The sequence below is a fragment of the Caretta caretta genome, chromosome 11 (assembly GCF_965140235.1).
Source record: "Caretta caretta isolate rCarCar2 chromosome 11, rCarCar1.hap1, whole genome shotgun sequence".
Classification (NCBI taxonomy): domain Eukaryota; kingdom Metazoa; phylum Chordata; order Testudines; family Cheloniidae; genus Caretta; species Caretta caretta.
This window is the reverse complement of record NC_134216.1, coordinates 12,466,209-12,490,978: the sequence shown is the minus strand read 5'-3', so window position 1 is coordinate 12,490,978 and position 24,770 is coordinate 12,466,209. Positions and strand designations below refer to the sequence as shown.

Here is a 24,770-nt window from a genome sequence, read left to right as displayed (position 1 = left end):
GAATCTACAAGTGTGGTATTGCAAAAACAGAAAAAAGGACAAAATTAGACTTAGCCATTGCCATTTTAAAATTACAGAATTGTTTATGTCCAAGCCACCTCCCTTTCGCAAGAGTTCCATAGAACTAGGTGCACAGCATTTCAATAGGCTTCTATCAAAGTTACTCTAAAAATCTATGTAATTTGGGTTAGTGTGTTTAACCATCAAATAGCCGCCCAATACAGCTCGAGAGAATATCCTTTCTGTAGATTTTTGAGTCAGCTTATAGAAGGAAAATAGTTATGTATTGAATGGTTACAAGAACTACTTTTTCTGATAAGTTACTTTCGCTGAAATGCTATAGGACTTTTCCGTAAAGCCACTCACATATTTTCCCCCCCATCTGTAAACAACAGAGATAACAGCAAGGACAACTTTAGTCTTGACTGCACTGAAGTAGGGATTTATCTATTCTTAAATCTCGTTTACCCAAGAGTAGCAGCTAGTAGTAAATGCTTGGGATTTTGTACTTAAAACTGCATTGTGGAAAAATAATTCCTGTTTTATATTCAGAGGTCAACCTGTAGCAAAAGCCAAGTTACACAAAAACTACACTCTAAGTGGTTTTTGTTTTGTATAAGAAGTTCACTTATTTAACCCTCCTGATTAAGAGCAGCTACACTACTGACAGCACAAAGCATTATTATCTTAAAGGCATTTGTCACATTGTAAAGATCACTCCCATGATGGGCAAACTGACAAGGAAGATGTACAACAATTATGTGACACTATAGTGGTTAATCAGGCAGATTAGAGCCATACACAAGTGGAAAAATACGTCATTATTTTAATCATAGTTTCTACATCCAGTACACATAACCCCTTTCCAAAAGCTTTAGCAACTACAGCGAGCTTTACAAAAAAAGAATGCTACTACATTGCTACCCATTCCAGTCAGCATGAAAGCTACTTAAATATTTGTTATTAACCTAGTCAGTTTGAAGTATCTAATTCTATGCAGAGTAACAAACATCAAATGCTTGCTCAGGAAGCTATCCTCCCCGGTGCCCCTTTTCCAGCTCAGCTGTTACTCTCATATCGATTTCAAAAGAGAAATACAGTTCAGTAGCTACTGACCTTTGCATGGGAAACAGCAGCAACACTTTGAAAAGAACCATCCCAAACACGAACTGCTGGAATAACCGTGCCTCCCACCTTTCATTCTGTCTCTGTGCTGTTCATAGCAAGTGGTCACCAACCCCCATAAAAAAAATCCACCAGAAAAGTGTAATACTACCTAAACTCAGCACTAAACACTATAGGTATTGCCTCTACTCTAACTTGCAAGCAAACCACCTTAGAAATGGGAGGAGCTACTTAAGCGGGGGGAGTGGAGGAGGGTGGAGTTACACCCACACCCCCAGCTGTTGGCTGAATTCCCATCCCAGAAGAGTAGTCTCACCACATTATGCAATATAAAGACACCATAGGGGTGAAACTCCTTGGATGAACCTATCATCAGGCATGCTACTTTGGAACCAAAATATTATACAAGGACTCTTTCCTCTACCAAGAAAGCAAATTACAGTCATACCCATAAAGAAATAAAATAAGTATTAACTAGAGCATGCAGTTCACGTCTGGAGAGGCTTTGACTGGATTCTTCTAGCAGCTGGATATACTAAGAAAACTACACACATCCCTTCTACTTCAATGTAGTTTTCAATCAGGTGGCTTTGGCTACAGATACAAAACACTGTTTAATGATCAACATCATTCTTACCAGTACACACATGCTCACTGTGAGAGTCTATGGGAGAAGACTCATAATTCTGTTAATTACGCAATCAATGTTTCTAGTAGATTATATCTGTCAGGAGTCAGAAGATTTCTGATGCAAGGGCTTCTAGTAATGCTTGTACTTAGATTCAAGCCTGTCAGTTCTCCAGCCTTTAACTGTGACATTTCCTGAATTTGGAACTCCTTTCTTTTGATAGGGCATTTCATATTGCTTTTGCAATACTTGATAACTGGTGCCAAATCCATTATTTCTGAAACTAAATTGCATAATGGTGGATCTGCCTGGGATGCAGTTAAAACATGTTCCAAATACAAAAACTGTTAGGATTTCTGTGGAATGAAAGCACCTGACAACCTTGTTGCCTGTGATCTATTATCAAGGGCTGGTGAGTTACCTCTTCAGTGAAGAATGTGAAGTAGTAATCAAGAAACAAACAAACAAACCAAAACCCCTAAGAAAATGTGTAACTCCACTGAAGCTATATCTGCTACTGAGCTAAACAAGTGTAACAGAAAAAAAAGTATAGAGTTAGACAAATAAACCCTAGGGTAAAAAGGAATGAGGATTGACTAGGTTTTAGTTGACACAATGTTGATCTGAGTTATGCTTCTTTCTTTCCAAGTGTTCAGAGGCAAAATTTGTTTTGTGAATGATTTGCACTTGGAATTTCATTTTTTTATAACAATACTTAGGATTTATACAGCAGGTAGGTGGGAACAGGATGTCTGACTACCAATCCCATAGTCTGTGTGACCTTTAAGTGGTCTATAATTCTTACAATTACTTTTTGTGTTCTTGCTATGAAAGAGACAGAACCTGTTAACATTTCTAAGAGGTAATATACATCAGAAAGCAGTAAGCTGAGAACAAACAGGTGCTGCATTTTGCTTTCTCCTGTTAGCCTATGGCTTCTCATTTCCTTCATACTATATGTTTTGGACCATGGCTGAGGACTGCCATTACTTTAGTGATTTAAACTAAGGGACAGATGTTTGTTTCATTATATAGTGGCTGTGAATAATTCACGTTTTGCCAGTGCCTGAGAGCCCTCTTTGACACCTTGGGTTAGGGTCACAACACCAGCAAGGTGTGCCGTGTTCACAAACCCTGATGTAATAGGGAACGTGCAGCGCTAATTAGTATGACCCCAACAATGAGCAATGCTGGCCAAGGAGGGAGCATATCAGGGCTGACTTAGTGCATCTGCTGGATTGAATGCTATGCAGGTTAGATCTCCCCTGACAAAGAACCTCCAGGTTGATATACTCCTGCTAGTGCAGAGGGGTAGAATTTGCATTAACTCTGTGTCAGATGCAGTGAATTGAGGCCAATGAATGAAGCAGGGAGGGCTAAACAGGGCCCACAATGAGATTCTTATCCTTACCCCTTTGTCTTTAAAGAGAGCAGGCAATGCTGGTTATGCTGCAGCCTCATTTGGAACATAGGCAACTTATTAACTGATTCAAAGTGCAAAACCTCTTTCTGCAAACCATGCCTCTCTGAGTGCCCCAGTGCTTTTTGATAATGCAGAAACAAAGGTGAGTCTTAACTCCTTGCTTCCACTTCCCTGTGATGTGTTGGTATTTCAGGCTGAAGAAATGCACTGTCTACCTAGATGATAAACATGGGAATAACTTCTTCTTGAAGCATGCAGTACTCTCATGCCAAATGCCCTAAGGCATTTCTTAAAAGGAGAGACAGTCTGTGTTGAGAACCCTTGGTTTAAGAAGAACCTAATAAACATGCTGGGACTAACATTTTATATTTAAAATGGCTGTGAGGGCCACTGCTTTAGTTATATAGATGAGCAGATGGTATTAGGCAGCAAACAGTAATGGTACAGTATCCCTAATGCCTCTGTACGTGTAGTTCTATTTCTGTTAGGGTTAGACTATATGACAAACAGAAAGTCTCTGTTTTGGTGAGTTCACAGAGACCCCTAGTGTCCAGTTCTTGTATCACAGGGAATAAATCTAACCGTTATTTTGATGGCCCTAGCAGCCAGCTTGAGACCTTACCCTGTACCTATTGAAATGCATTGCAATTTTGCCATTGACTGGAATCAGGGCAGGATTTGATCTATTAACTTGATAAACAGCCCCTTAAAATGTGTATTGAAGACCAACTGATATGTTAGTAAGTGAGTAGTGCCAGCTCTTGTGGCTTTATTGTTGGAGTTTGTCAATATTTGGTGTTTTTCTTATGTGACTCAAGGAACTGGGACTTCGGATACATGAGAATCTCTGCTTTCATTTAAAACAAGCAAACAAACAAAATGTTTCCATCCCTCATGATTGTAGAGGAAAGCTTGAAATCCTGATTCATATGTCACCTAACTGCTCAAAAACCAGAAGGGAAATCAAAAGAAACCCAATTTTGCATATATTTTAAATCTTGTGATTTGGGGGTGGGGGCTTGATTTCTGAATATGTGGGGTTGGCAATACTGCTAAGATTAAAGCTAGACATTAGCCCTGGAGATTTTCTTAAGAGGGCTAAAGTTATAATATTGCATCTCACTTAGCAAAATATTTACTAAATAAGAATACATGATTAAATGCAAATTCATGTTATATCTATTTGTCCCTTCCAGGTGAAAGAAGAGAAGAGCCCTACAGAATCAGTTCATCCTATGACTAAGTGGACACAGCTGCCATTAACTTGTCATTGGAACTTGTACTAGTGATTGAATTTGGTCCTGTAACTTCAAAGAGGAATTTCTCAAAATTAAATATGTAGGGTATAGAAGTGCTTGTCGGCATATGGAAGTAATCCCTATGAGCTGCAGCATTCATAAATTACAAAGGTAAAACAAAAATGAACCTGAAGTCCATGGTTCCTGTAAAGCACATTTTCTGGTGCACCAATCAAAACAAAATTGCTGATGTCTGCAACAGTCACTTTGCTGTCATTTTAGGATCCCAATCTTGCTCCTTCTGAAGCTGACAGGACTCCTTCTGTCAGTGAGAGACTGCAGCATGGGGTCTTGTCCCCAAAGCAATAATTACAGCCCCACCTGTATAAATCATCCTCCACAAGTTTAGTCCAACATCAAGCAATTGCTAAAATAAAAAGATAAGTTGTGTGCTACATCCTGAAGGTTAATTTATTAACTCTTCCTTAACAGTGCTCTGAACTCCACAGTGATAGAGATGAGCAGGGATTCTAGTTTGATGTGATTTTTAAAAAACAAACAAACCCAATAAACCCTAAACATCAGTGTTTTTCTGCGATTAAAATGAAATGCTGAATTTTAGTTTACCTAGCCACACTGTGTATAGAGGTATCAGTTGAACACAATGTTTTATTGATATACAGTAGAACCCCATTTCTCCCCGCCTCTGTTATGCGGCTCGCTCTCTATTAACCAAACCAGGGCTGACAGTCCAAGCCCCTATAAAAAAAAAAAACTAAAGGTTCTCTGTAAAAATGAAAATTCCACATTTTTCCATGGCAAATAGATTTCTAGGATCCCTGGAGATGATACAGCAACTGTCATGCATTTCTTCTGGGTACCTTTTAATTGGTTAAATGTACATAAACCTGAGCATAATGAAGACCAAATTACACAGAGGGAAAGTGTGCTGCTCAGTGGATTACAGAAAGGAGTGTATGGATGCCATTATATCCCATCACAGGAATCTTGAGAAAATTAGTTCAATCTGCTCATGCATTCAGCCTCAGCGGTGGGTGTATGTATCAGAAACTGCCCTTGAAGAATCCTTAGTCACACAGAAGACTAGGTCGTCTGTAGAGATTTTTCTCTCTCTAACAATCATAGAATCCTAGATGTGTAGGACTGGAAGGGACCTCAGTAGGTCAACTAGTCCAGTCCCCTGCACTCAAGGCAGGAGTATGTAATAACTAGACCATTCCTGACAGGTGTTTGTCTAACCTGTTTTTAAAAACTTCCTATGACAGAGATTCCACAACCTCCCTAATCAATTTGTTCCGATGCCTTACCACCCTGACCGTTAGGAAGTTTTTTCTAATGTCCAACCTCAACCTCCCTTATTGGAATTTAAGCCCATTGCTTCCTGTCCTGTCCTCAGAGGTTAAAGAGAACAATTTTTTGCTTTTTTTTTTTTAAACAACTTTTTATGTACTTGATAACTGTCATCATGTCCCCCCTCAGTCTCCTTTTCTCCAAACTAAACAAACACATTTTTTTTCAATCTTTCCTCGTTGGACACGTTTTCTAGACCTGTAATCATTTTTGTTGCTCTTCTCTGGACTTTCTCCAGTTTGTCTACATCTTTCCTGAAATGTGGCACCCAGAACTGGACACAGTACTCCATCTGTGGCCTTATCAATGTAGGGTACAGTGGAAGAATCACTTCTGTCTTGCTTACAACACTCTTATTAATACATCCCAGAATAATGCCTGCTTTTTTTTCCCCCAACAGCGTTAGACTGTTGACTCTCATTTAGCTTGTGAGCCACACAATGGACGGATTTCTCTTGTAATAGTCTCTTAAATTCTCTCTCTCTCTCTCTCTCTCTCTCTCTCTCTCTCTCTATATATATATATATATATATACACACACACAGACACACGAGGGCTGAATAATGTAACTTGCATTGATATCATTCGATTAGAGCAACTTCTGTTGGTGAGAGAGACAGGCTTTCAAACTACACAAAGCTCTTGGCTCGAAAGCTTGTCTCTCTGTCCCCACCAGAAGGTGGTCCAATAAAACATATTTCTCTCTCTAATATCATGGGACTGACACACCTACAATCTGAATCATACATCTTTAAATAAGTGATACCTATTGTCTGCATCGGCACACTGTATACACACATGGTTCACTAAGAACTCCAGAAAATGATGCTACCATATTTAATGCACCAGCCTACAGCTCTGGAGTGGCAGCTGGGGTTGGAGGCTACCTTACCTAGTGGTTAGGACCCCGGGAATCAGGTAAATTAGGTTCTATTCCCAGCTCTGCCACAGACTTACTCTGTGACCACAGGGAAGTCACCTTCCCTTTTAGTACCTCAGTTTCTCCGTGTGTAAAATGGTGATAATAATACTTCTGTTTCTTCTAATGTGCTCTGAGGCCTAGGGATGAAAGCAACATATAAAGGCTACAAATTTATTGTTTTGTTATGTCTGAGGATCGGTAACAAAATATGAATTAAACACTGTCAGCTTTACTTCTACTAAATATTTATAAAAAATACTATTCCATGTGTGCTTACTGCCAAACCCAGCGAGGGCGGAAATATTTTAAGGACAGTGACTTGGCAGAACTGTGTGGTGGTTGCTTACATAGCAAATTCCTGTACATTATTCTTGGCTCTGGCTACTGCTGTTGAACAGCACTAAACGCTCGTTAAATGAAATCAAATTAACCAAATTCTTATAAGTAACTGAAGTTTGGTCATGCTAGTTAGCCCAAACTTCATATTTTTAAAAAACAGATAAAATTACATAAATAATAAAATCAAAGTCAGATTCCCTCCTGACACAACTCCAGGGAGAGATTTTTGTCCCGTCTACTTAACACAGCGGTGATGGGGGTGGGGGGGGATGTTTAACTAGTTTAAAACAAAAAGAAGAAAAAGACATGTATGCTCAGTGCACACTTCTAACTGAACTGCCCATGATATACGTATGTTTGGCTAGACCAGTCCCCCTTTCAGAGATTACTTCAATTTATGACTGGATTAATGTAATCTGATAAACTATGGCATAGCCCCTATTTGGAGTAGAAAGGGAAGAACGGTCCCCCTCCCTTGCTAGAGAAGAAGTGGTAAAGTAATGGGACTCCCTCTGCCTGCCCTGCCCCCAACTGGGACCAATAGGAGGGCATCTTCCACCCCTTGAGAGCAGCAGGGTTCCCCTCTTTTGCCTGGAGAGGAATGGATGGCAACAAGCGGCTCTTCTAAATTTCCTCAGTTTTCTGTATGGATGTGTTAGCTGGGCCCACTGCACTGCATTCCTTCTCGCACACACACAGTCCTCTGCTGGGGGAATGGTGGGACTCAAGAGCATTGGATCTTGGTGTTAACACTTCATTGAGATACAGAGGGCAGTTTACACCTCTCAGAGCTACCGTTTCAGGCTCCCTACAAACTCAGGCAGACATCACTGCATCAGTCACACTTTAGTCACATTTTCAAGTTTCTCTTTGCAACCATGAGGGATAGAAACTTTTTTTTTTAAATTAAAGCTTAAAATCTGATGAGGTGGCAGACTCTAGAAGCTAAACCCTAGGCATGGGCCTATAGTACTTATGCCTTAATCCAGGCCAGTGTCCACCCCTTGCTTTAACTATTCTTTCCTTGAGAGTACTTAACATACGAGACCTCGATGCTTGAACTGGAATCCTGAGCAGGTAGGTCCTGATCACAAACTCATTGTAGTTGAGGGTTTTTTTCCCTGACTTCTATGGCGTCTGGATCAGACCTATGCACCTATTTTATAATGATTTTGGCTCTCTCACACCTTCAGAATGCAAATCCAACCATGAAGAACCTGCCATCTCTGGCCAGTTCATCTGATTTCTAGTCACAATGCTCGCTAATCTGTACATAATAGTACTACATAATCAAGTTGGTCAGTTTCTCCCTGTAACCAGCTTAGGCAGAACAGCAAAAAAGCACAGAGATGCAGGGGCATGCTGTACAGGTCTGTTGCTTGTTAAGTATTTGCAATGGTCATTAGAAGCCATATTCCTATTCTCTAGGTGCAGCTGGGAAGTAAAATGCACTTCAGTTAATAGGGCTACACGCAGTGATGCCTCTCCCTCTTTCTCAAATATTCTGGAAGATCTTTACTGACCTCTGTGCAAACTCCCCTGCTAACATTTCACTCAGATGGTTGCTACGTCAGTGGGACAGCTGTATCCACCAACAAATGCCTCCGCTGAGTCTGACCATCCTTGCATAACCAGAGGGAATGTCTCTACTGAGCCAGCAACGACACCTGATGAACTATGATTGAATGTGGCTGCAGCAGTGATTCCTCTCCGGTGTCCCCATACACATAAACCAGTATGCAATAGTCCAGTATTTTGGAGATATAGCTAACATTATCTTGTGGCCTGCATGAACTGGCTTCAAGAGAGCCATGCCAATAAGGTGATGGATACTAATTGAAATAAGTGGTCTGTCAAAATAAAAGATTATCGTGTCTTCAGTTTAAAAAAAGAAAAAGCAGATTTTGTATTTGCTTCCAGAAATATTTATCTCAATGAGATCAAAAGCAGATCTATGGGAATGACTGTCCACTAGCAACACAGAGTCACAGAAATGTAGGACTGGAAGGGACCTCAAGAGGTTGTTTAGTCCAACCTCTTGCACCAAGGCAAGACCCAGGAGACCTACACCATCCCTACACATCTGTTAGTCGAACTGTTCTTAAAAACCTCCAGTGATGGGGATTCCACAATCTCCCTTGGAAGCCTATTCCAGAGCTTAACTATCCTTATAGTTAGAAAGTTTTTCCTAAAATCTAACCTAAATCTGCCTTACTACAGTTTAAGCCCATTACGTCTTTCCTGCCTTTAGAGTATATGGAGAAAACTGGTCACCGTCCACTTTATAACAGCCCTTCACATTTTTGATGATTATCAGGTCCCAACTCAATCTTCTTTTCTCACGACTAAACATGCTTTTTTAAAATCTTTTCCTCATAGATTATGTTTTCTAAACCTTTTATTATATTTGTTGCTCTCCTCTGGACTCACTTGAGTTTGTCCATGTCCTTCCTAAAGTGTGGTGCCCAGAACTGGGCAAAGTATTCCAGCTGAGGCCAGTGTGGAGTAAAGAGGAAAAATATGACACTCCTGTTGTTACACTCCAGAGTGAGATTTGCCTTTTTTTCAACTGCATTGCATGGTTGGCTCATATATTCAATTTGTGATGTAGAATGACCTCCCGGTTCTTTTTGGCAGTACTACTGCCTAGCCAGCTATCATCAAATAAGGAAGGACAAACAGCATGTACAAAACCTGCCTTTTGGACAGTTTTGGGTCCTCTGCTACAGTATTTGGGTGTGGAGAGAAATTATGAGCTTGTATCAGTTCTTCACATATTCTTTTTCAAAGGAAACAGGGGCCTTTTCCACCCAGGCCTGATGTGTGTGGTAACTTTTCTTCAATTCTGGCAACCATAACAACGTAGCATAATTTATGGAGCTAGCTCTTGCAATGATGAATAAATGGTGTATACAAAATGGGAGTGCATCAAAAGTAGTAGCAGAAAAAAACCATCAGCTAGTCTCTCTCTCTGAGTTTGTTCAACTTTCATGATAAAATCGAAGATAAATTTCTCTTCTGATGCCACTGCTCCCTGCCAGGTAATCTGCTTCCTTCCTTCTTATTGGGAAAATACCATTCTGGTCACCTAAGGTGCTTTAGAGAAAGTGGCAAATGCTGTTTGGCACCTTTTGCTTTTTTCTGAGTATCCAACACATTTGTGCTTCTATATATTTTTAAAAAGTGTAAATGCTATACACTATGCTAGTTAGACCTGAAAATCTTCGTGCTGTGTGTGTCTCGGGGGTGGGAGGGGAATCTCTGCTTTCTGCTAGAGAGGAGCTGGACTGAAATTAAAATACTATGTACAGGATCAATGCTGTAAAACCCTTCACTTTGTGGGCCAAATCACTATATTAACAAGTGTGGATATGGCCCTTTGTCCACTTTCCTTTTTTGCTAGAAAATGCAGAGGAATTCTTAACAGGAGACATTTAATAGTGTAAAGGTGCCATCACTGCAAAGCTTTCTGATCTGCTGTATCCGATTTAAGAGTGATGTAAAAGAAAACGTAAAGCTGTTAATAAAATGTATGGTGGAAATAAACAGCAAGGCCAGAAGTGACAGGAGGCCTTCTGTGGAAGAATATAAAACAAGATTATTTTATATAGTTCACCGAATGGCCTCTGACAGAAAAAAGCCCTCTGTTTTGTACTGCCAGCATGCATCTTCTCTGTCCTGTTGCATAGTGTAATCTCCACAGTTTGGCAAGAGTTGCAAGCATTTCTAGATTGTAGATACATGTACACCACGTACACCATGTGAGGTGGGATTTCCGTAGGTGTTCAGCATTGCAATTCTCCTTGTATTAAAGTCAGTAGGAGCATTATTGGGCCAGGGTTTCAAATATCCCACCCATAGTCTCTGCTATTTGGATCATACTCTAATTGGATCTGAAATTTCACACACCTAAACTTCCAGTTACTATTATGTAACCAAACTTGCTGTCCTCCTGTCAGAGGGTACAGCACACTAAGACCTGGGACATTTCTGGTTTTTCCCACAGTCAACAGATTTCCTTGTAAACCTAACAACATGTACTTTTCACTTCTTCTGTGTTCATATTATATTAAACATTAGTCATCAAGTAACTTATTAATCACTGGTTCTGTAGTAGCTTTGATGGGCCCGACTCTGTGATCAAGACCTCGTTGGGGTAGGCAGTGTCCATGCATACCTTACAGCAAAAAAACAAAGAGTTTACAACTAAATACATAAGATACAATTATAACCTTTTTATAATATTAAAAACCACCTTGTGTCTACACCCTCCCTACCCTATTTAAGAAAAGGGGGCAGGCAACAAGATGAGTTGATGCTATGATTGCAAGAAGAACATATATTTCTGTATCTTCAAATGCAGTGGTCCATATCTTCAAACAAACAAGTAAAGACTGCAGAAGGCTTTGAATTAAGCAGAATGTGCATGACTCCAAAGTAAGGATAATGTGCAGAGAGGTTGCACTCTTGTATTCTATGATGCCTGTAAAGATATGGCTCCACTGGGCTGTACTTAGCTACGTAGGAGCTTTACAGTGGCCAAAGAGGCTATTGCAACCCAGAGGCTGTAACCTGAGGGAGAGGATACACTGAGGCACAAAACTTTTTTTTTTTTAACCTAGGCTTTGCATAGGCTGGTATGAGGGAAGATTTGCCCTTTAGGATTACATGCTGCAGTCTGGTGCATGGGCGCACTTCCCATAGACTTTAGTGGAAGCCACATGTGCATATTTAAAGGCAGAATTTGCACGTTGGCTTAAAATGTCTTAGAATTTTACACATCATGAACAATATGCAGGGCCAGGTGCCTTTTGAAATAATAAAATTGAAATTTACAGCAACCTAAGCCCCATAAGGTTAAAGTACTATTACCTACATAAATCAATATTTTGAGCTGAAAGATTTCAGTTCCCTAATCTCCAGAACAGAAAAGTGTCCTGGAATTATAATCACTGGGTGTTGCTGTTTAATTCTTAATCCCTTGTATTTAGAAAAGTGCCTTAATAAGAATGTGATTTGGTTTCAAGCAGCTTAACATTACTGGAAAGACAAATGAAGTATTAGATTCCCTGTATGAAAACCAGAAGTACCTAGAGATGTGACTTTCAAATCTCATTATTAAAGGCAAAAGTCAGGGCAGTCTTTATTATGTGAAATGTTGGGCAGTGCACTGCTATTGCTTCTGTGTGATGACACACTTTTTAGCAGATTGGAAACCGAGCCAACTTTCACTGTGATACTTATGCAATTGTTCCTTGGTTTCTTTAAACGTTATGATATTTAAGAAGTATTGTACATACTGTAGAATACTACAGGAAAATAGATCATTATTTCACTGGGACATGGTTCTGTAGAATCACGAAGTGATTCTATACTCAGAACTTCCAAAGAATACCACGAAGCACTGATAAGGAAATACAGGGGTGTGCATGTATTTAAAATTGACAACTTTTGGAGGAGCTTGCTCTGTGTCCCCGCTGATTATTGGGGAGGCCTGTGCCCCTGCTTGCTTCCCCCTTGTGCACGCCTCTGTGGAAATATATGTAAATGTAACTTTGAAGATTCTCTACGGCAGACTACAGCCAAGAATGCTTGAACCTGTCCTAATATGGAAGGGAATTGCCTTTTAACTGGCACCTTTTCGCTGGCAGTAATATAAATATATAATATGTTGTAAAAGAAAACAAATATAAATGAATGCATTTTTGGAGTCTGGGACTAATCTGCCCCTAATGAAACTGACATTAGTTTTGACTCTTATTCCTGATTTACATCTTTCAAAGTAATGAAGTTGATAGACTGGTATAAATGAGAAGAGAATCAGGCTCGTTGTGTTAGCGTAAGTATATCAAATCTGTGATGCATCTGCTGTAGCCCATTTACAGAAACAGTCTCAATAAACTGCAATCAGTTATTTAATACTTGTGTGCTGGGCACTTCAGTGTGCTGGTCTTTGGCTCTGACTGTTGAGTGAAATTAAACTTTCATCACAGCTAGCTCACTTTAAAACTGGTTCATAAACTATTTGTTTAAAATTAATAACAGAAGGGCTGCACAGCAGCCAGTAAGGATGTGAATACTGGTCCTGGGTTTGTTCTCCTTGCTTTCTGGTAGAGCTGAAAAGCCAGCACACTTGGGTACCATTTTTACCAGGACATGCCCCGATAATCCATGCATCAACATTAGATTAGTAAAGAAAACAGGCATAAACCCAGAATCTGTTCTTCATTCTTAAATCTTATGGATTTCAGGGCAAAAAAGACTGGTGAATAAATCCATGTTCAACAGGCCAGGAGTATAATAATGAATGGTGGCCCACTGAACTTACACAGCAGAAACTCTAGGTCAGTGGTCCAGATCCCACTCTTCCCCACATAATCTCAGGTGGATTACAGTCAGACAGCAGCATGTTACTTTGCTATATTTAGTTCAACCAGAGCTGCAGATGAAAAGCAAGACCCAAGCCACTCACAGGCTCCAGTCACTCTTTTTTGGTAATTCACATTGGTTACTTTCCTGCTAGCTGGCTGGGCGAAGTGCTACTACACAACCCTCTCACCTACCTCATACATTTCAAGAAGCAGGAGCAGATACAGAGAATGTAGTGTATACATTTTATTCAAACCAAGACATGTTATTTTTACACCCTTTCTCTGGGCTGCATGTTTTTATTTGTGGGGGAGGGAAGAGGGGTTATAATTGTTGACTTCAGGCTAGTGCTAATAAAAACCCTGTCCTATGATTTGAGAATCATAATCAGTACTTCATGTGGAACCCCTTCAGATACATCCACCCATGGCAAACCGTATTTCTTTTTTTCTTGGGTGCTAGGAGATACTCCACAGTTAAAACTGTCCCCACAAGGCAGTCTTGCTTAAAGGTTTAAAAATAGAGTTGTTTACCTAATGGAGCATTCATTGCCACAACGCTTGTGTGTAGAGCCCTGGCAGTCAAGTCAATGCATCAGAACCTCAGTTTTCATTCAAAAATAAAGACTTAATTTCTAACTTAAAGAACAGAAGTACTTGTGGCACCTTAGATTCTAACAAATTTATTTGAGCATGAGCTTTCGTGGGCTACAGCCCACTTCATCGGATGCATAGAATGGAACATATAGTAAGAAGATAAATATATACATACATACAGAGAACATGAAAGGTGGAGTAAGAGGCTAATTAATTAAGATGGGCTATTATCAGCAGGAGAAAAAAACTTTTGTAGTGACAATCAAGATGGCCCATTTAGACAGTTGACAAGAAGGTGTGAGGATACTTAACATGGGGAAATAGATTCAATATGTGTTGGGTTTGAATACAGACTGGGAGTGGCTGGGTCATTACACATTTAGTGGCCAAATCCAACTACTCAACTAGACACGTCCCAGCTGCTGGGGCAAGTACTGAGGCCCCTTTCTGACACTGCTTCATCTATGAATGGTAAAGAGGATCCCTGCTGCCATCCTTGTTGTTCCAAAGGGGAGGGGCTTCTGTTACCACTCTATGGAGGGAGAAGGAGGCACTGTACTGCTGTGTGTTTTGGGGTAGGGGAAAAAAAGCACCCCTGCCATCAGTCAATACAGGGGAGTAAATGGGTGGCCTCATTTCATGCAGTAGCTAGGATCCCAATTTGCCTTAATCTGGCCTTCTCAGAAAGGGGCTGAATGAAGCCAGGAGAGAAGTGCATGGTAGACCTGTAATTTTGCAGATTCACCAGTCAGTTTCCCCAACACAGGGGGAGCATACTGGTCTGGAGACTACTACAACTCTGAGACTGCAGTTACAGCTGTGGATGACTGCTGTCAATCTGCATTACGTTTTTCCTCCGGAGGGCTCCAAAATGTCCTTCCATGAAAGGCTTTACAATCAAACTGCAATGGGACAAAAGTAAGCTCATAAGAAGACAAATGTCGAGAAGCAAGAGAAGGGAATTTATAGTAAGGTCACATGGTCACTTGGGAAAGCACATGCATATCTTGATCTTTCCATTGCTTTTCTTCTCTGTATTGGATCTCCTTGCTAAACCACATGTCCCACTTCACGTTTTGTAGGCACTGCAGCAGAAACCAGTTGATTGAGATGAGTGTCTGGGTCAACAGGTTTAGGGAGGTCAGAAGAGGGAGCCTCGGAAGATCCTTATTGCTCTTCCCCCACAATCCCCGGTGGAGATGTCTGTTCTGCAGCCTGGCTAGTCCGGTTGCAAAGGATCATCTCACCATAAAATAGCTGCAACTGGAGAAGATAAATTCAGTTCTAAAAAATGCCTCACCAGCAAAGCCACAAGCATATCAGAAGGAAACAAATAACCACTTATCCTGAGAGGGAAGATTTTTCTGCTGAGATAGGCATTTCAGCAGCAACACTAAGAGCAGTGTTGCTAGGAGTCTGCATACTGGCGATACACTCTTGACTATTTCCTTCCTCAGAGACTTTAGTTTTTAACACTTCTGAAGCATTAATTCCCTGTTCTCAGGGAGATCACTGGAAGCATGTTTAGCATTATCCTACGCAATGACACCTTTTTTCTCTGACACATGTCTGGTGTCTTACTCGTCCCATTTTGCCACTTTGAGGTGTCTGCAATTTATGTTCTATTTTCTATGCCACTGAAGCTTTGTTTGAGCATCCATCCTGAAAACACACCGACAAATGATTTGCTGATCTCCACAGGCAGCGATTATATTCCACGTTCAGTCCCAATTGGAGAAAATTGTGCCAGTATTTCAACACAGAAATTAACACGGCCAAATTGCCAGGAAATGCGACTGCATGAGAGACTTCAGGCCAAATTAGCTGTGACCTAAATGGTGCGGTAGGTTACACGTTAGAAAGAGAGTGCTAGTGGTCAAATAGTAACGTTTTTGTAGACGTTAAGGCCAGAAGGGACCATTAAATCATCTAATCTGACCTCTTGTGTAATATTGACCATAGAATTTAATCCAGTTACAGTTCCATCCAATTTTACCTTGTGCTCCCCATATTTATTGCATCCATCGGTAGTCTCTTGTTTTATACTTAGACTATACATTCTTTGGGACAACAACTAACTTTTCATTGTGTGTACGTGCACATTGTTTGTGTACAGTGCCTTGCACAGTGGGGCCCTAACTCTTGATTAGGGGCTAATACACACCATGACCAAACAAATAGCATGGCATTCAATAATTATGCAAAGTGAGTGTAATTTACATGCTGAAAAGGTGGAAGGAGATGTAGCTAGAAAAGCAACAATGAGGGGGCCTATTTTATTTTACATCCTGCAATTAATTGCTTTTCCTGCCACCCGCTCCCTTCTGGTCCCTTGATGAGTAAGATACATCTATGGGGCCTTAGTCTCTTTTCAGTTACAGTGGTATAACTCCATCAGCTACAGTGGAGTTACTTCTTATTTACACTGATGTGAAGAGAATGAGTCCCAATGAATGTCAAATCAGTGCAAATTATACCATCACATTCTAATTTTCCTTGACACCGATGTGTAATTTACAACACCATTTATGTGACTGCCTAATTTGGCCAACCTTCTGTACTAGGACAAGATATGGAATTCCTCTATTGTTCTTGATAATCTCACTCGTCCATCACATATTCAAAACCAGGCTTGTGTCTGTTATAATGAAACCAGAGCATGACCTATGTTATTGCTGAATTTTAGGTTAAAGTAATGGGATTAGATGGGTGAAGTTTCACCTCCCAATAAAGGGGAAGCGAAGACAAAGTAAATAAGGAAATTCACAGGCCTTTTCTCTTTAAACAAAGTCTTCTTTGTTTGAAATAATAAAAATCAGCTAAACAATAGCAGAATGGCTTCTCTAAAGAGCCTTTCCTGTTTTATCACAGCATTCATCAGAAAAGTCATTCTCAGTAAAAATAAGGATTCAGGTGGAGTGCCTCAGGGTCCTTTGCTTTGGATATATATTATTCCAGCTGAAGCAGCAAGTACATTTGACTTTACTGACATTGTTATTTCCCAAATTACTATATATGGTTAACACCTCAGAGCCATTGTTTCAAGGTATCTGTAAACTCAGGCAGACATTGCTTACACTGGGGCCACATTTCAAAGGTTTTCACAAGTATAAGAGCAAAAGACTTAGGGTGAAATCCTGGCCCCACTGTAATCAGTGAGGCCCAGATCCTCAAAGGTATTTAGGCTCCTAATTTCCATTGATTTCAAATAATTTAAGGGTGAAATTCAGACCCTTTTGAAGTATATGACAACATTCTCAGAATGAAATCAATGGAAGTTAGGAGCCTTTGAGGATCTCAGCCTGACAGTTTTGTTACTTACTTCAAAAGGGTCTGAATTTCACCCTTAATTTATTTGTATGTAAAGTGAGACTCTGGAGAAGAACTGAAAGGCCTATCCATGACCCTGAGCTGGACCTTTGTGCCCCACCTCAGGGGCCACCCCAGACTTGGGGAAACACTAGTTTAGAAAGATGAAGCTGGACTAGCTTCACTTTCCCTTCAGAGTACTTTCAATTTTGATTTCTCATTTTTTATATTCTCATTAACTTCACTTGCACTACTCATAGGAGTAGAGATGCAGGACTGGGCTGGGAGCAGAAGGCAAAAATTCAGTAGATAATAAAAAGCAAATTAAATTATAGATGGTCTTATGCTGCCAAGTTCAGATTTGAACTTTTCTAAGGCTTAAGTGTGTTTTGGTCCAGGCCTCCTCTCTAAATAAGCTTTTTAAATCTTCCACTTTTAATAGCAAAAATCAGTTGTTCCCAAAGTGTGGTCTTTAGACAAATGGTTGTGTGCGTAGCATTTGGTGGTGGTCCATGAAGAGGTGGTAGGAAGGTCATACAGTGCTGGTTATCCACCTTTTTTCCAGCTGCTCTATCATGTTAGAAGACAAGTGAAAGTGCCATCCTTTCCTAGCGTTATTTTTATACGTAAGTCACTGCTGTGCTTTTTACAGGGATAATATGCGATTACAAATGGCAGGGGGAAATAGCCATGAAACCATCTATTAAGAGATAATCAGTGAAAGAGCTTGAGCCCACCTGCTGAAGTGTGATTTGGAACACAGGTAAAGGAATGTTTTTTATTTAGATACTGTCTACTTATGCTGATAGTGGGAGCCCGAGTATTGTTTGCTCAAGAGAAACTCCATGGGCTGTTTATGTTCCAGTTATATTGATTGTGTTAACTAATAATGTTTCCTTGAGATCACACAGCCTAAACTCTTTAACTGAGTGCTCTTAATTAAAACTCTTAGAAACCCAAACAATTTCTCAGCCTTTATAAAACCAACTGAAGGTTTCATTTAATATACTAAAATTTTCTGAATCATCCTCTCACAGCTCTTCTGGGAAATCAGGAATCATTACCATTAAATAGATTTTGTAAAAGGGATTATTTTAGCCAAAGCGGAGAAACCACATAAACCAATGTGGATCGTAATTTAATACTCAGCATAACCAGAGCTGAACAGGAGCAAACTAAAGCAGTCTAGTCCTGAAAGGTTAATAAAATCTAAGATGCAAAAATTGAACAGAAATGTGGGAAGTAGTTATAATGCCTATTATTACAAGAATATTTATTGGAATCCTTTTGGGAGGGCTGGAGGGCACAAAAGCCAAGACAGCCAACCAGAAGCTGTTCTCTTCCACAACAGCTTTTGCACTCATAGATAAGAACATGTGAATGTCCGTACTTGGTAACACCAACGGTCCATTTAGCCCAGTATCCTGTCTTCCGACAGTGGCTGGTGCCAGATGCTACAAAGGGAATGAACAGAGCAGGATAATTATTGAGTGATCCATCCCATCATCCAGTGCCAGTGTCTGGCAGTCAGAGGTTTAGGGACACCCAGGGCATGAGGTTGCATCCCTGACCAGCTTGGCATATAGCCATTGATGGAGCTACCCTCCATGAACTTATCTAATTTTTTTGAACCCAGTTATACTTTCAGCCTTCACGACATCCCCTGGCAAACAGGTCCACAGTTTGACTCTGCATTGTGTGAAGAAGTACTTGCTTATGTTTGTTTTAAACCTGCTGACTATTAATTTCATTAGGAGACCCCAGGTTCTTGTGTCATGCGAAGGGATAAATAACACTTCCTTATTCACTTTCTCCACACCATTCGTGATGTTATAGACCTCTATCGTATCATCCCTTGGTCATCTCTTTTCTAAGATGAACAGTCCCAGTCTTTCAATCTCTCCCCAGATGAAAGCTGTTCCATATCCCTAATAATTTTTGGTGCCCTTCTCTGTACTTTTTCCAATTCAAATATATCTATCTTTGAGATGGGGCAACCAGAAACGCATGCAGTATTCAAGGTGTTGGTATGTCATTGATTTATATAATGGTACTGTATTTTCTAATATTATCTATCCCTTTCCTAATGGTTCCTAACATTGTGTTAGCTATTTTGATTGCTGCTGCACACTGAGCAGATGTTTTCTGAGAACTATCCACAATGATCCAAGATCTCTTTCTTGAGTGGTAGCAGTTAATTTAAACCCCATCATTTTGTATGTATAATTGGGATTATGTTTTCCACTGTGCATTGCTTTGCATTTTTAAACAGTGAATTTCATCTGCCATTTTGTTGCCCAGTCACCCAGTTTTGTGAGATCTCTTTGTAACTCTTCGCAGTCTGCTTTGGACTTAACTATCTCGAATAATTATGTGTAGTCTACAAACTTTACCACCTCACCGTTTACCCCTTTTTCCTTATCATTTATGAATATGTTGAATAGCACTGGTCACAGTACAGATCTTTGGGAGACCCCATTACTTACCTCTTTCCATTGTGAAAACATACCATTTATTTCTACCCTTTGTTTCCTACCTTTTACTAATCCATGGAAGGACATTCCCTCTTATCCCATGACTGTTTATGAGCCTTTGGAGTCAAAGGCTTTGTGAAAGTTGCTATATCCACTGGATTACCCTTGTCACCATGCTTGTTGACCACCTCAAAGAATTCTAATGGACTGGCGAGGCATGATTTCCCCTTACAAAATACATGTTGACTCTTCCCCAATGTACTGTGTTCATTTATGTGTCTGATAATTCTGTTCTTTAATAGTTTTGACGAATTAGCCTGGTACTGAAGTTAGGCTTACCAGCCTGAAATTTCCAGGATCACCTCTGGAGCCTTTTTTAAAAAAATCAGTGTTACATTAGCTATCCTCCAGTCACCTGGTACAAAGGTTGATTTAAGAATAGGTTATATACCACAGTTAGAGGTTCTGCAATTTTGTATTTGAGTTCCTTCAGAACTCTTGGGTGAATATTAGGTGGTCCTGGTGACTTATTACTGTTTAATTTATCAATTTGTTCCAAAATGTGCTCAAAGAACAAACATAGTGACTACAGAATGAAGAAAGGTGTATATCCAGGTGCGGGAGGGGAGGAAGAGGGAATCTCCTATTGACCCCTTTGTTCATTGAGATCATCCTTCTCGACCCCCATATGCAAAACCCTTATCTGTTTCCTTCCTCCTGCCTCACCTCTTTGTACTAAGAGAAGGCAGCCTCCTTTTATAGCCCCGCAGGCAGTCATCTGACTCCTCTATCAGTCATGTGTTCGTTCGGGTCACATACTCCACGAGGAATTATAACTCCCAGAGTCCATGACCTTCAAGAGGCCAAGACCCCTAACAGACAGGCTGGTGGCACCTTGCCCTGTTACCTTTTAAAATGAGAATCAGGCCCAGAGTCAAGAAATGCAAAAGAATCTCAGTCAGATTAATTTACCTATGTTAGATACATGGAATGTTTTTTGTTAGTAGCTATGCTGTTAAATATAACTTGAATATCCAATTGGCCCAACTGCACCATGTGGATATGCAAGCACAAGTCCCATTACCTGTTTTTGAAGTTTTATGGATATATATAATATGCCCTCAAACAACTGCTCCAGTTTCCATTATTGGTACAAAACAACTGCTGCATAATACTTTAGAGTTGTTTTTAATAAATTCCTTTCTGTTCAGTGTGGGTGTTCAGCATGTACTGTGAGAACCTTAATTTGCTACTCTAGAATTTTAAGGTAAACTATCATTTTGATGTTACATTGAAATGATAGAGCAATATGATAAATTCTAAAATTCAAGATAACTTGTAATTGTATTTCTTCTAAGGGCCACGTGGGCCAAATTCATCCTCAGAATCACCACACAGCAAAAGCTGTGCATGGATTATCTTACCTGAGCTAGCAGGAATCCAGCTAGCACAGGCTTCAGAACAGACAGCGAGCAGAGTACACACCTAGGGTCCGTACCATTGTGCTGAAGCCCAGACTGTGCAGTCTTTACTGCTATTATTATTTGTACTAGCTGGATTCAAGCTAGCTTGAGCAGGCTAGTCGATTCACAGCCTTAGATGAGATTAACTGAGTGACACCAAGGGTAAACTTGCCTCAATTTATTTAATGTACATTTGCTAGGTTATTAGGTTTCTTTCCATTCATATAGATTTCATTCCCCTAATTTGAGATTTACTGTCTCTTAGAGCACAATTGTACAGCAAAACAGACAGGAATAAAAGTCACTGTTTTCTGTGATGTGCCATGTGGGACAGTTCAGACAGTATTTCAGTCTTAGTAGATCATAACTCTTCTTTGTCTCTCCCTTGGAATGCTAGTTGGGAAAAAAAAAATCATGAATTCCTAAGTACAGTACCAGAACTGCAGGACAGTTTTTTACTCAACCAGCCATAAATTACTTGGGGATGGGAAAGTTTAGAAAACCACGTGCCTGTTTACAAACGTGTAATTTCAAATGCTGTTGGACTGTTAGAAATAAAGAACATTCAGGCCTGCACTGTTACCCTGACCTGTAATCTAGTCACAGAGAAAACCACTGTGTATTCTCACAGGAGTGAACAGCAGCAAAGGCAAGGGAAGGCTATGAGACAAGCATTTTAAAGTTCTAGTTCTATTGTCCATCAACAGTAGACATCAGGCAAAACCAGTGGGGATTCTTACAGGGTTTTATTCTATTCGGGGCTCTTCATAATTTTTCGAATCTTATGTTACTTTTTTTATTATTTTAAAAGAAACAGTAAAGAACCTTCATAACACATTCGGAATCAGTCAGTCAATCTACAGCAGCAGAAAGTGTCTGAATGCATCTGCACTTGTCATTTCTGCCTTTACGTCTTCACTGGCTGTTAAACAGGAGAGTTATTACAAACATTGATTGATATTTTTAGGTGACAGCTTGCACTGATGCTAGATAAAATGTTGGAGCAAACCCATAAATCATACAAGTTTTTAGGGTTTATGTCCAATATAAACTCCATTTTAAGACCCCACATATTTATATAAACAGTGTAAGGTGATTTATATAAAAACAGTATAAGATATAAAGATCATTATACAATTATTTGCCATTTCTCACTAAGCAGATGCAGTTATTTTAATATTTTGACAGAAATCTGCTAAATTATGTCTCAATTTACTGATAGAGACACTAGGTTTTAAGTGAAGAGACTTTCCGTCCTTGAAATTATATTGCTTATAAAGACAATTATAAATAATGTTATCTCCAAGGCTGCTTAACCCACTGCTGCTTTTGTATAGTTGTGCAGAATTTCATATTTGAAACAGATGGGTGAAGTCTGCTTGCTATATTTTTCCATATAAAATTGTGCATTGGCCCATGGAACAAAAATGCTGGAGAACCACTGAGCTGATGAAGCAATACTGAGAAATTAGAGCGAGGCTAATAAGTTGCTCTTGGTTTATTTTTAAGTTTAAGCAAGGGATTGGGTTTTGGTCTGAAAACAGCTGCTGCAGTGACAGGCACCATACAAAAACCTAAGCTGCTCAAAAAATTCAAGTTTAGACATTTTTAATGAAAAAGGGGACAGATTTTTTTTTTATGAAAAACTGATACCCTTCTTTGACCCACTCAGAGAGAAAACTACAGCTACTGTTGAGTTCAGATTCAACAGCACTGAAATCCTGCAAAGTTGTCTCGAGATTTTGACCCAAAATCGCAGAAATCTCATGAGAGCAACATATTTCATGCAATTTTGGTGGTATCTCTACCAGTAATGGAAAACGGTGGTTTTTGTGGTCTCAGATATAACTTAGAACAAAAACTATAGGGGCAGGTTCTGATCTAGGATTTTAAAGCCTAGTGTGCCAGGAATCTGAATGGGTTATGACTGGAGTTTCCAGTTTCAGCTCACCTCTGTGAAATACCAGAGCATGAGTACCTTGTCACAATATTCCTACCCAACACAATACTCTTGCATCATGTAATCACTTCAGGGTGCAGCTATTAGTACAGAGGCTTGAGTGATATTTAATTACACGTTTCTCCTCCCACACTTTACCATTATTAAAGTTCCCAAATGCACACTAGACTAACCACATTTGTAACAATACAATTCAGCAGCACCCTCTAGTGAATGAACGGAGGACAAGCACCTGCTGCAGCATAAACAAAAGTTGTCACAGTGCATCATGACTCCAGTGATGTGATAGACAGGAAAAGCAGCAGTAGAACTGAGCAAAAAACAGGTGAAACTCAGATCAGGTTTGAGGATTCTTGGGCTCTAGGCTCACCTACAACCAGCAGCAGCAGGATGTTTTTCTCCTCTCCCGATGCAATATAGGGCATGGGAAAGGACCATAACTGAGAGAGGCCACTGGGGAATATCAAATCTGAGTGTGAATTACCTTGCCCCTTAGTTCTGTGGTTATCTGATCTGGTGTTTTAGTTCAGGCCCATCTCTAATTAAAACCATGCTCAAAATCTTTAGTACTATACATACACAGGAGTTTGCCCTACTCATTTTTCTATTTTCTTTCATCTTTGTGCCAAGCCCCCGCCTGTGGTGATGGAGGTTTCTTGAAAGGAACAAGGACAGAATATAGCTCATTTTAATGCATGCTTTTTATAAAAACTTCCAAGCTTATTTTGTTTCATGAGAATAAATTTAACTCTGCTTCCTATGCTGTAATGGGAAAATTCACAAACAGAAAGACGAGGCCAGGTTGGTATCTTGGGGGTCAGGAATACTATATAAGGAGCCTCTTCTCCCTACACTCCTTAGAGCATTTGCTTGGCAGAATTCTCACCTAGCGCTCAATAGTACACTGAAAGGGGACCTGAACAATGAGGATGCCATGCACTATAGACCCAATAGGTTGTGGTCTGCTAGTTTGTGGGTATGATCAAGCTTCCAGCATATGTGTTGTTGTGCAGCTAGTCAGAGCAGCATACTAGTTCTTTTGACGGTTTCAGCGTAGCAGCCGTGTTAGTCTGTGTCCGCAAAAAGAAAAGGAGGACTTGTGGCACCTTAGAGACTTACAAATATATTTGAGCATAAGCTTTCATAAGCTACAGCTCACTTCATCGGATGTATGCAGTGGAAAATACAGTGGGGAGATTTTATATACACAGAGAACATGAAACAATGGGTGTTACCATACACACTGTAACAAGAGTGATCAGGTAAGGTGAGCTATTACCAGCAGGAGAGAAAAAATACCTTTTGTAGTGATAATCCAGGTGGGCCATTTCAGGAGTTGACAAGAACGTGTGACGAACAGTGGGGTGTGGGGGAAATAGTTTTACTTAGTGTAATGACACATCCACTCCCAGTCTTTATTCAATCCTAATTTAATGGTGTCCAGTTTGCAAATTAATTCCAATTCAGCAGTCTCTCGGAGAGTTTTTTTGTTGAAGAATTGTGACTTTTAGGCACTTCATGTATTGACCATTGACAGCTTGGAGCTATTCTAC

General features: G+C 40.0%; 1 protein-coding gene across 11 annotated transcripts in view; it reads right to left on the bottom strand.

Annotated features, from left to right (window-relative positions):
- Positions 1 to 24,770, bottom strand: part of KALRN (kalirin RhoGEF kinase) — a 779,108-nt gene that overhangs the window by 122,801 nt on the left and 631,537 nt on the right. For 3 of the 11 annotated variants that reach the window (XM_075117744.1, XM_048869051.2, XM_048869052.2), the window contains exon 1: positions 1,117 to 1,330. The exons of 5 other annotated variants lie outside the window; for them this stretch is intronic. In XM_075117744.1, the coding sequence (XP_074973845.1) occupies positions 1,117 to 1,201 (85 nt within the window). In that variant the 5' untranslated portion in view covers positions 1,202 to 1,330. Of the gene's footprint in view, positions 1 to 1,116; positions 1,338 to 14,081; positions 15,275 to 24,770 lie in introns of those variants that run through there. 3 more of the 11 variants (XM_048869049.2, XM_048869050.2, XM_048869048.2) reach the window with 3 other exon arrangements.